The sequence below is a fragment of the Choloepus didactylus genome, chromosome 5, assembly GCF_015220235.1.
Source record: "Choloepus didactylus isolate mChoDid1 chromosome 5, mChoDid1.pri, whole genome shotgun sequence".
Taxonomy (NCBI): Eukaryota; Metazoa; Chordata; class Mammalia; order Pilosa; family Megalonychidae; genus Choloepus; species Choloepus didactylus.
Genome location: NC_051311.1, coordinates 143,514,845 through 143,527,770, shown reverse-complemented (window position 1 = coordinate 143,527,770; position 12,926 = coordinate 143,514,845). Strand labels below are relative to the sequence as shown.

The 12,926-nt window shown below is 32.4% G+C and overlaps 1 protein-coding gene across 5 annotated transcripts in view; it reads right to left on the bottom strand.

The window, feature by feature from the left end:
• Window positions 1–12,926, bottom strand: part of BBS9 (Bardet-Biedl syndrome 9) — a 591,615-nt gene that overhangs the window by 257,591 nt on the left and 321,098 nt on the right. For all 5 annotated transcript variants that reach the window (XM_037837046.1, XM_037837048.1, XM_037837049.1 and 2 more), the window contains 2 exons: window positions 11,682–11,822; window positions 4,942–5,037 (listed from right to left, as the gene is read on the bottom strand). In XM_037837046.1, coding sequence (XP_037692974.1) covers window positions 4,942–5,037; window positions 11,682–11,822 — 237 coding nt within the window. The remainder of the gene's footprint in view (window positions 1–4,941; window positions 5,038–11,681; window positions 11,823–12,926) is intronic.

Below are 12,926 nucleotides of genomic sequence, written 5' to 3'. Positions count from 1 at the left end.
AATTATAAATAAAAGATAAAGTATAGAGACATTATTGAAAAAGGTGTCTTGTAAGTATTCATAAGAGAAATCATTCCGGACGCAGCATCAGGAAAGGCTGTGCATCTCCTAAACAACTGATTTGATTTTATCTTTTGAACATTGTGAAAATTAGAACTAAAATTTCTTGCTTGCTTTTTTTAGGCTGTTAGCAACTTACTAATCATACAGAATGCATTTCCATCTGCTATTCTTATTCTTATCTTTATTAATTTCCTGCCCTTATTTTCTCTCTCTGTTTCCTTCAACTATTTATTTCATCCATATTTTGAATGTTTTTGAAAACTATTTAAATTCTTTAAGGAACAAGTGGAACAAGGCAAGGTATAAGTATATATAAATAGAGATAAATATAAAATAAAAATAGAGAAAGAGACAACGAAAAGTAGAGAGACATGGAAAGGGGCAGGAAAGAGATGGAGAGAGAGGTGGCAGTTTTTGTGTGAGATAATAAATTATTATGTGGATTTGGACATTAAGATATATGAATATTTAGGCATCAGTATATTCCTTTCTTTTTTTTTCTTTTATTTGAGAAGCTGTGGGTTTACAGAAAAAATCATTCAAAAAATACAGGGTTCCCAGTGTGCAAACATCTGTTCGAGTCCCTGCTTTCCATTCTTCTGGGTATATACCTAGAAGTGGATTTGCCACGTCAAATGGTAATTCCATATTTAATTTTCTGAGAAACTGTTTTCCACAGCAGCTGTACCATTTTACATTCCCACTGGCAATGAATGAGTGTTCCTATTTCTCAACATTCTCTCCAAAACTTGTAATTTTGTTTTTTTAATAGTAGCTATTCTAGTGAGTGTGAAATAGTACCTTGTGATTTTGATTTGCATTTCCCTAGTGGACAGTGATATGGAGCATCTTTTAATGTGAGTTTTGGCCATTTGTGTATCTTCTTTGGAGAACCATTTATTCAAGTCTTTTGCCCATTTTTAACTGGGTTATTCGTCTTTTTGTTGTTCAGTTAAAGAATTTCTTTGTTTATTCTGCATATTAAACCTTATCAGGTAAGTAGCATCCAAATATTTTCTACCATTTTGGAGGCTGTCTTTTTACTTTCATGATAAAGTCCTATGATGCACAAAAGTTTTTAATTTTGATGAGGTCCTATTTATTTATTTTTTTTTCTTTTGTTACTTATGCTTTAGGGTGTCAAGTCTAAGAAACTATTGCCTAACACAAGGTCCCAAAGATGCTTCCCTTTTTTTCCTTCCAGGGTTTTTTAGTTCTGACTTGTATTTATTTCTTTAATCCATTTTCAGTTGATTTTTGTATATAGTGTGAGATAGAGGTTCACCTTCATTTTTTACAAACGGAGATCTAGTTTTCCCAGCTCTATTTGTTGAAGAGACTATTCTTTCTCATTAAATGGTCTTTGCCCCCTTGTCAAAAATCAGTTGGCCATAAATGTGAAGGTTGATTTCTAAACTCTCAATTCAATTCCATTGGTCTATATGTCTGCCCTATGTCCATAAAATGCTATTTTGGTTACTGTAGCTTTGTAATAAGTTCTGAAATCAGGAAGTATGTATGAGTCCTCCAACTTCATTCTTCTTTTTCAAAATGCCTTTGGCTATTCCCGGGCCTCTTACTCTTCCATATAAGTTTAGTGATTTGCTTTTCCATTTCTGCAAAGAGAGTTGTTGGAACCTTGATTGGAATTGTGTTGAAACTGTAAATCACTTTGGGTAGAATTGACATCTTATCAATATTTAGTCTTCCAATCCATAGACACAGAATGTCCTTCCATTTATCTAGGTCTTCTCTGATTTCTTTTAGCAATGTTTTGTAGTTTCCTACATCCTTAATTACACTTATTCCAAGACATTTAATTCCTTTAGTTGCTGTTGTAAATGGACTTTTTTCTTGATTTCTTCTGCTTGTATATAAAAGCACTGCTGATTTTTGGTTGATCTTGTACCCTGCCACTTTGCTGAATTCATTTATTATTAGCCCTAAGAGCTTTGTTGTAGATTTTTCAGGATTTTCCATATATTAGATCAGTCACCTGCAAATAGGGAAAGTTTTACTTCACCTATCCAATTTGGACGCTTTTATTTCTTTTTCTGGCCTAAATGCTCTGGCTAGAACTTCTAGAACAATGTTGAATAACAGTGGTGGCAGTGGGCATGCTTGTCTTGTTCCTGATTTTGGAGGGAAAGCTTTCAGTCTTTCACCATTAAGTAGGATGTTAGCTGTGGGCTTTTCATACATGTCCTTTACATGTTGTGGAAGTTTCCTTCTAGTCCTAGTTTTTTAAGTGTTTTAATCAAGAAGGGGTGCTGGATTTTGTTAAATGCCTTTTCAGCGTCAATTGAGATGATCATGGTTTTTTTTTTTCCCCCTTCATCTGTCAGTGTGGTGTATTATATTAATTGATTTCCTTATGTTGAACCACCCTTGCATAACTGGGATAAATTCCACTTGATCATGGTGTAAAATTCTTTTAATGTGCTGTTGCATTTGGTTTGCTAATATTTTGTTGAGGATTTTTGCATCTATATTCACAAGAGATATTAGTCTGTAATTTTCTTTTCTTGTGGTAAGCATTTTTCTTCTTAAATCCCACTTTACTGAATTGCTCAAAATAAATGGCTTCCATGTAGAAATATTTTACAATAGTGATTATAGAAATATTTAATCTCATAAAATATGACCTGTCTTGTCATTTTCAATTTAGGATTATGGTAACAATCATCTGAAATTTCAATACAGAAAGGTATTTTTTCCTAAATGTCTTTATCTTAAATGCCTCATTTTTGCAGAATTCACATAATAAACTCGAATTACATTAAAGCACTACTCTACTTTCTAAAAATAAAGCTAGTCAGTTCCCTGAAGAATGTGATTTGATATATGATACAAGCAGTTGCACTTACTTTTCTCTTGTCTGCTTTGACTGATCTATACCCCATCAGAAAACTGGACTAAAATTACCATATGTCCAACATGAAGCTTTGGTTGATTATTCAGCAGGGTTTAAAAGGAGATGAATATAGTAGACAATAACATTCAAGAACCAAGGGTAACTCTATATGACTTATTAAGCATTTGACTGTTTGCTATGGAAGAAATACCAGGTTCTTTTAATACATAGAATTCTTCTGTCAATCCATATTTCTAAACCACAGGTAAGCCCACATGCATTTCACAAGAAAAGAAAAATACAAAATACAGGTTGGGTATATATTAGTTCACTCCTTTCCTGGGGACAGATACTGTGAGAAAGCAGTAGGGTGCTCTAACATCTGCCTCAATACCAGGAAACTGCTCTCTTTTCATAGCTACTGGCTTTATCACCAAGGGAGTTACCGAGGTAGAATTCTGTGTGCCACTAGATCCAAAAAAAAACAAGGAATTTTAACAGTTGCTCTTCAGGTTTCAGTTTACACAGTTCATTTGGTTCCTTATTTAAAGCATCCTGTCCTATCTCATTATTTAGTCTGGCTACCCACACTGTGGCTGTGTTAGGGCATTGTCATATATTCAGATAAATATGAATAAATCAGCCATATACCTGGGTATTTGGTAAAATTTAGATATATTGGCAAGGTAATCTTGTGCAACAACAATGTTCTAAGAATTATTTTAAAAAGAATAAATATATTTATTAGGATATAGACATCCCATTTTCACACACAAAAAACAACTTTTTCCTTTTCTAATGGCCTCAATTGCAGATTCATTATATAGCATCATCCACTGAACTCAGACTGTGTACAATTCCTAAAGAAAATATTAGCCTAACAAATTTTCAGTTAACTAAAGAGAATATTAACTAAGAGAAAAGCACCCAAGTGGTTCCACCACCCAACTGAAGTTTAAAGCTAATCAAATTAAATGGTGGCAATTTAATAAAGTCAGCAATCATGATCAATCACAAAGACCAAAAAAGCATAGACGCCTCTATTCTTCTCAGAATTGTCTTATATTCCAGAGTCTTAATCTAGAATCTTTAGTTGTATCCAACTATATTTCCCCAGTCACCAATCTACATATTCCAAAGTTTTTATGATCTTAGTCACAGAAAATCATTACAGTTTCTAAAATAAGGATATGTATATGCTCCTCCTGCTAACACCTTTATTTTTCAAGAAGGATATGTCCATATTTTACTATTTTTCTGAATACAAAGGTAATAACCAACTAAAACTGCAAATGCATAAAATAGAAAGTAAAAACTCATTGTAAAAAACTGCAGAAATTGGAGTGTACTCAGGTAGACCTCAACATATAATAGGCACACACACTTTTTCCCCATTACCGTTAGTGTTCCTAAAATTCCTTTCTTAATATCTCACTTGATTTCAGTAATGGTGCATATAGCTCAGTGACCTTAGTAACTTCAGAGTCCTACAATACATTAAAAACCAGTTTCATGTCAAGTAATATCAGCTACTATTCTCATATGAAGCAACCATATCAGTAAAGCATATTTAAATTTGGAATTCAAAGTTGACTACATAATTACTACTTTCTTGTGTACTGAGATTAGTCTGAGCAAAAGTAATTCACTTTCACCTTCACCTTTGTGATTGTCCAAAGGGAGCTTACAAGAATATACACAGACAACCCCCCCACAAAAAAAAAAAAACTAATCAATTCAAATTTCTAGTTAACCATAAAACCTAGTTCTCCGTATAGCTATCTCAAAATATTTTCAATTCTTTAAATTCTTCTTTCAACTCATCCCCAAAAGCAAAGGTACATATCCCTAACAAAACAGGCTCCTATGTTCAGAATGTATAGTCCATATACTTAATACAATGGCTCTTAGCTTGCAATTTCTAACTGAACATCACACTTTATAGGAATTCCTGATGTAATTATACTCTGTTATGTAGAGTTCTCTGCAGAAAATTTCAAAAGCAATAATATGACTTTACTTACGAGATGTTTTGGAAGCAAGAAGAGTAACTCTGGATCCTCCTAAGAAGCGAAAACCCAATACATTCACCTGATCATCATCTGACTGATTGGCAAAGCCTACAAAGGAAAGAACAAAGAATCAGCTTACATAACCACATTGCAAAATTAACAATAAACATTTGAAGTAGGAAGTTAAGTGGAATGAAGCGTGTTTTTCTGTCACTAGTGCTGTTAAAGTGCATATATTAACTATGATATATTGACTTTTATTTCTTTAGTTTTGAATTGCTAAAATTTCTGCCTCACAATAACACTCTGGAGTTATAATTTGTTTTCTTCAAATGGTTGATTCTAGGTCTGAGGCAGGAAAAATACAAGAGGAATCTAGAACATCTTGTCATACTTGATAACAAGGAAGCTACAACTAGGGTTGTACGAAAAGGACTTGAGAACCAACTTAAAGAGGCTACCACTGGTCAAAGTCAAAAATATTTGAGTATCAAAAAAGATAATAAGGGCAAAGGAGTGAAACACACTAAATATATTCAAAGGTATGAGCTCATATTGATACTAAAAACAAAACAAAAAGACATAATAGTCACTTTTGGAGACAACCCTAGATAATCAATTCATTATTTTAAAGACTGTTAATAAAAAGAAAGAACAAACCACTTATCCTGACGTTCCTACTCAAACTGTACCATATAAGCAATAGTAGATAAATGAAAGATTCTCTCTACAGGTACATTCCAGCTAAAAATTGAAGAAGGAGTTGAAAGAAATCAGATATCACATTTTTCAATCCCTGATGAACTAATGGATCTCAGCATTGAACATCAATGACTCCCAACATCAATGACTCCCATCACAAAACAAAAAGACAGTACCTCAGGCTGAAAGTATATACCACCATCCATATTACAGTCTGGTCAAGATAATCAATACTAACTCTGTAAGTCTAGTTGCAACTACCCGTTTACAGGCAACACAAAGACAAAGGATAATAATAAACATCACAGGGATATAATTAGCAAAATTTAGAACATGAAAAACTCACAGGAAATATATCCTGGACTCTTCAACAAATAAATTGCAAATTAAAGAGAAATATGAAGGGGAAATCTATAGAAAAAGGAGACTGTATGTCTTATAAAAATTTCAGTAAGTGCACCACATTTGAATACTGATTCAAAAACAAGCAAATAAAAATTATAACACTGGAGACTTTCACTTCGGGCTGAGATGGAGAAACAATGACCAGATTTACCCTTCCATCTGAAACAAACTTAAAAATGGGACAAAATATATGAAACAACAGTTTTTAAGAACTTAGGTGCAATCCAGCATTATCCCTGAGTTGAGGAGACAGAGCAGGAAGTCTGGGAAGGCAAAAGTAGCCAAAGTTCACAGGTAGAACATCAGAAAGGAGACAGCTACAAATAAAGAGAGTTTCAGAGATCTGCAGAGAGACCACTTAAGTATTTAGCTGAGTGCTGATCAGTGTGCATGCCTGTGAGAAAACTACCTGAGGCTGAAAGAACAGCTCAAAAAGATTACAGGAAACAATTCACAGAGCTCACATACGGCCAGGAATAGTTACTATTCTCACTGGCCATCACAATTCATGAGGAACCAGATAGAATATATGAGTTTTGCCTCAATAGTGGGTGAAATCAGCATTAGAATAAATGTTGCTCCCATACCACCTAATAAAACTTAAAAGCACCACCCAAAAGTATTAGATTTTTTCAAGAAATTTAAATGTATCTGTGGTGATTTGAAGATATATCTACAGATGTTCTTAAATCTAATCCATTACTGTGGGTGTGAACCCATTCTAAGTAGGACCTTTTGATGAGGTTACCTCAGTTAACGTGCGACCCACCTCAATCAGGATAGGTCTTAATCTTATTGCTAGAGTCCTTTATAACAGAATGAAATTCAGACAGAGAAAAAGCAAGCCACCAAAACAAGAAGCTGAAATCTATGAAACAGGAAGAGAAGGAAGAGGCCAACAGATGACGCCAGGAAGAGGCTAACAGATGATGCCATGAGTCCTGCCATGTGACAGAGGAGCCAAGGATGGCCAGTACCTGATCTTTGGGAGAAAGCATCACCTTGAAGCCTTGATATGGACACTTTCCTGGCCTCAAAACCATGAGCTAATAAAATACCATTGTTTCACCCAACCCATTTCATGGTATTTGCTTTAAGTAACCTAGGAAACTGAAACGGTATCCCAGAAAAATACTCCAGAATATTTAAAGGAAAATTAAATTATCCAACACACAACTAAATAAAATTCAGAAGTTTGGCCATTCAATAAAAATTACAAGATATGCAAAGAGGGAAGAAAATACAACCTATAATGAAGAGAAAAATCAACCAATTGAAACTAATCTAAAAGTGGCAAAGATGATAGAATTAATAGACAATGATATTAAAAGTTATAATATTATTGTATCATTCTCTGTGTTCAAAAATTTTGTATTTTACTATATATAAAATATATACTCTGTATATAATTTTACTATATATATAGTATTTCTCTGTACCAGAAAAGAACATTCTGAAAATGGAACAAAACAATTTACAAGAGCATCAAAATATATGAAATACCTAGGACTAACTCTGACAAGATCTGCAAGACCTATCCATTGAAAACTACAAACCCTTGCTGAGAAAAATGAAAAACCCCAAGTAAATGAAGGCCTCTGCTTTCACCTTAAGGAACTAGAAAAATAAGAGCAGATTATACTATGTTCAGAATTAAGATGTGTATTCTCCTCAAATTGGTCTATAGAATCAATAAATCCCCATCAAAATCCCAACAGACATTTATTTTAAAAATTGACAAGCTAATTAGATTTATATAAAATGCAAGAACTAGAACATCCAAGACAACTTTGAAAAGGAAGAATAAATTTGGAGTACTTTTACACTGTCTAACTTTAAGACAGTAATCAAGACACTGTGCTGTAGCAGTATAGGTGGGTAGAGACAAACAGATCAATGGAACAAAATAAAGAAGAGCCGAAATAGACAAATGTATATGGTCAAATGACTTTCAGCAAGGCTGCAAAGGCAATTCAGCAGAAAACAATAGTCTTTTCAAAAAATGACACTAGAACAATTACATATCCATATGCCAAAACATGAATTTTGCCCATAACTCAAACCATACACAAAGATCAACTCTAAATGGATAACAGACCTAAGTGTAAAAGGTAAATATAAAATGTAAAACTAGAAAACATCTAGAAAAATGTTGGAGATAAAACTCCTTGCAGTTAGACAAAAATTTCTGAGATATAACAGTAAAAGCATGATTCACAAAACAAAAATTCATAAACTGGTCTTTACCAAAATTAAATATTTACTATTAGAGAAGACTTCTCTAAGCATAATATGAAAACTTGAAACCATAAAGGAAGAAATTAACAGATTTTCTACATAAAAATATAAAGCTTAGATTTTAAAAGAAGGAATGCAAATTGTTAATAAAGATAACAAAATGTCTACCTTAACAAATAATTTAGAAATGCAAATAAAAAGAAATGTCATTTTTTCACCCAATGATGTAAAAATTAAAAAGATCTAACAAATCCAGCTGCAACTTTAGGTATGAACCCCACTGTTTGGAGTATAAACTGTTACAATTTTTCTGGAAGGCAATTTAGTATTCAAATTAGTTTTCAAATGTGCATACCCTTTAACTCAGTCATTTTTTTTCCCAAGGAATTTCTCCTGAGAGAAACAAAAAATCTGTGTGTACATGACACTTCAAAACAATGTAATACTATATAATCATTAAAATATATATTTACTGACAAGGAAAGATAACCATATAGTCAAGTGACATAAAAGATTTTACTAAATGGCATGTTATTTACCATATTTAAATAACAATTTTGTGTAAAACTGCTGGTATCATGGCATACACTGATGATCGGCTAACAACATCCATTCCCAACTCCCTTTTCCCTTGCCCATCTGCACTAGTTCTCAGCTTCCCATACAGCTAGAGGAGGCCATGTGACACAGTTATGGCTTCAGAGACCTAGAGATTTCCTAGGAACTTCGTCAAAAGCTTATACTTTTGCGAAAAAAGTTATAGTCATTACCATAACTATCTCTTTCCCATTTTTCCTTCCTGCAGACATGATGCCTAAGGCTGAAGTAACTACCTTACTGCCATGGGAGAAGCTAATACACTAGAGATGGCAGACTGCACAGATAGAAAAACCAAGGTCTTTGATAACATAGATAAACCACTGCACCAGCTTTCTACCGCCCACCTCTGGACATCTCTTTTTATGACAGCAAGAAATGACTTTCTTGCTTAAACCCATTTAGCCCAAAGCACCCTGGATTATTATTTGTGTGTGTGTGTGTGTGTGTGTGTGTGTGTGTGTATATAATATTTTATAATATATGTATGTATGTATTTCTAGGTAGCTGTTTAGCATATAAAGGTTTTTATAATTATAAACTCTACTGGCCATGATATGGGGTAATAGACACCTTCACTCAAACACTGTTGACAGGGTTAACTGGTATGGCCCACAGGGAAGTAAAAATCTCACACTCCATTTCACATGTTTTAAAAATAATCTTATCCTTTGTTTAACTTAGCAATTCCACTCTCAGATGTTCATTAAATTATAATAATAAATATGGAGTAGTTTTGCTTCAAATATATTTATTATAGGTATATTTATAATATTAATAAACTAGAAACAATGTAAGCATCTAACAATTTATGATTTTATAGTACAGGTTTATAATTGAATACTATGTAACCAATGAAATCATATAATAAAAGAATATCTAATGGTATAGAAAGATGTCACAAAACAGTATGCAAAGTAAAATCTATTGGGAGATAAATGTTTACAAAAAAATCTTTTTCAAAAGATTAAGAAAAAAAATCAGAATATTAGTGGGTATTGCTTGGAGGGTATATTTACTAATAACTCTCATTTTCTTCTTTTTGGTATCTATATTTTCTATACTTTGTATTTCTTTCAATAATAAGAAAATTAAAGTTCATTTAATTATACCCAAATTTATTCACAAAAAAAGATAAATGCAGGGTCTTACATACCAAGAATGAAGTGACACTAATTTTAAACAATTATAGTATTCCAGCATGCTCAACATGAACACTAATCCAGGAATTCCAAAAAATGAACATGCCGTATCACATACATTGGATCTTGGATAAAATTTTTCAAATTTGCCATTTAGTTACATTTCTAAAGTGAATAAGAAGCAAATGTATGCTGATAAACATAAGATACTTGTGATGTGAAAATATTTGAGCCCCAAATCAAGAGGAAAATGAATGAGTTAGCTAAGCTTTCCTTAACACGTTTTGTCCAAGTCATATCTTACAGAGATTACCTCTCATCAGTTAAAGCACACATTTTTATTCAATTTCTACTTGGATTTCATTCACCTACATCAAAAATCTAAGCTCACAGAAGCCAAACGATTAAACGTTTTCCAAAAGCACCAATAAATCTGGTGTTCAACACATAATTTGCAACTTTCCCAGGATAGTATAGGACACGCAAGAACTAATAAGCTGGTAGAAGATGCTACAAACTAATATAATAAGCTTTCTGTTTTATAATCCAAATTTGTTATAAGAAAATTTCCAAAAAAAAAAAAAAAAGAAGAAGGAAGGGAAAGAGGGAAAGAAGGGAAAGGGAAGGGAGAAAGAAACCAAAAGATACAAAACTATTTGCTAATAATATATACATTCATATGCCCAAACTCAATTTAAACTAAAGAAAAGGATAATTGTAATAAAGAGCATTTGAGTTCAGAGATTTTTCCAAAAGTTATACAAAAATAAAACTTTTAGATACTTCAAACTAATCAAAAATAAATTTTAAGCACTTTAAGTGGATAATAACATAAAAAATAACTTATCATAAACTTCTAAACCTTGTGGGAAATATTCTTTGTAGTCTAAATCCTATCCACTAATGAAAGGGTGAAGACATATCTCATAACCAGCAGTGATGATTTTTAATAAAGGATTTAAAAGGATTGATCTAATCCCTAGATTTTTTTTTTATTCCTCCCCAACTCCAGGGAAATTAGTAGATGTGGCACGTTAGAAACACTACTGAAGATGTTTTATTCAATCCAATAGAAACTATTTTCTAAGCTACTCAGGAAGAAAAATTGACACCAGACAAAAGTCACACCTTCACAAACTACCCCAAATATTCACTGTGATATTCAAGCCTTTACTATGAAGCCCCTCTAAATAGCCAGAGCTATTAGAGAACCACAAAGAGCACCTACGACTTATTAGGGGCATAAGAGCATGCTTTTAAAAGGTACATATCCAAAATTCTGCAATGAAGATGAATAATAAATGTTTATATACTTAGAAAAGGGATAAATCTAAATACCTACAATAAAGATGAATAATAAATATTTACATTCCAAGCCAAAAAATTCCACAGTCTAAAAAGAAACATTTGATATTTTCATTTCTGAATGCTGAAGCAAAATAATGATTACAACAACTTTAATCAAGCTTAAAAGATACGCCTTATTATCTTCTTGATAGAAGTTATTCGCCTTTGAACAGGCAAACGAGGAAAAATCCTTGAGGCATTTTTATATTCTTACTTAACAATTATCTGATAATTACCCCCATCATTACCTGCTGATGAAGGATTCCATTCTAAATTCCTAACATGTCTAATGCTACAAGCATGTTACTTCAAAAGTCCTACCTGGGAAGAGACTGAGAAGACTGACTGGAGATTTGTTGGTATCAATAGTTAGTTTGTGGCTTGCAGTTTTTGAAGGCTGGCCTGGTAGGCAGATTAATTTCAGGGGAAGTCTAAATTTACTCTGGATAACACGAGGAATACCTGAAATAAAAAGAGAGAAAAAGTAGATTCATAGATAGATAAAAATCGGGCAAAAAAAAAAAAATTGTGGACTAGTAATAGTTTGGATAACAACATACCTTAGTTTAAAAATTTGTTGCTGCCAATTTCATTTAGCATAACTGAAATAACTATGAAGTATTTTCATGATTCACATGTTATATTTTTATAAAAAAGTGAAAGGCAAAAATAAAATCTTAAAAGAAGCATAGGCATAAGGGATAACTTTAATAGTAATATATTTTTTAAATCATCACATTTGGCCACTTTAAAAAACTTTATAGTTACATTCAACTACTGAACTAAGTCTTTTAACTAAGATCTTCAAAGCCCTAGCCCTAGCCCTAACCTGAGGCTATCAGCTATAATGAGGAAATAATATAAAGATTATAGCAGTAAGACTCTATATTACCGTATCTAATAATTTCTCTGACTGCCAAATTTTATATCTTTAGCTTTACTGAAGATTTAAATTATTTTAACAATTTTTAATAAATTAGGAACATTAAAGAAGAATTTGCTCTACTGAAATTCTACTGAGTTTGTATCCATTTTACACATTAATATTAATTATCTCATATGAATTAAATTTTTCTCAAGCCATTTCATTTTAACTACCACTGTTAGTGACATTTTGAAAGGCTTCCATAATCATTCAATTGTTACATTTTTTTCAACACTTATACTTGCATATTAATATAGGTAGTTAAATAAACAAACAAGGAAGAATTTTATGTCAGAATTTATAGTCGTTTTAATTAGAGAAGTTGTACATTTACAGAAAATCATGCAGAAAACACAGAGTTCCCATACACCCCCCTCACACACTCACAAAGTTTTCCCTATAAGGTTTCTTAAAATCATTCCTTTCAGTATTTTTAGAGAATGAAATTGAAACAAAAACAAATTTGGCTCTCTGTGTATAGATCTAGAAAAGCAACCCCACAACATGGTTTTCTCTCTCTTTTATTCTAAGAGTCTATTTTTGACTGGATAAGATGAAAAACAATATCCAGAAGTCTATATCTGAGCATCCTACTGTAGAGTAACAGAAAACTCAAAATGTTCTGCTCTACATGATGGATT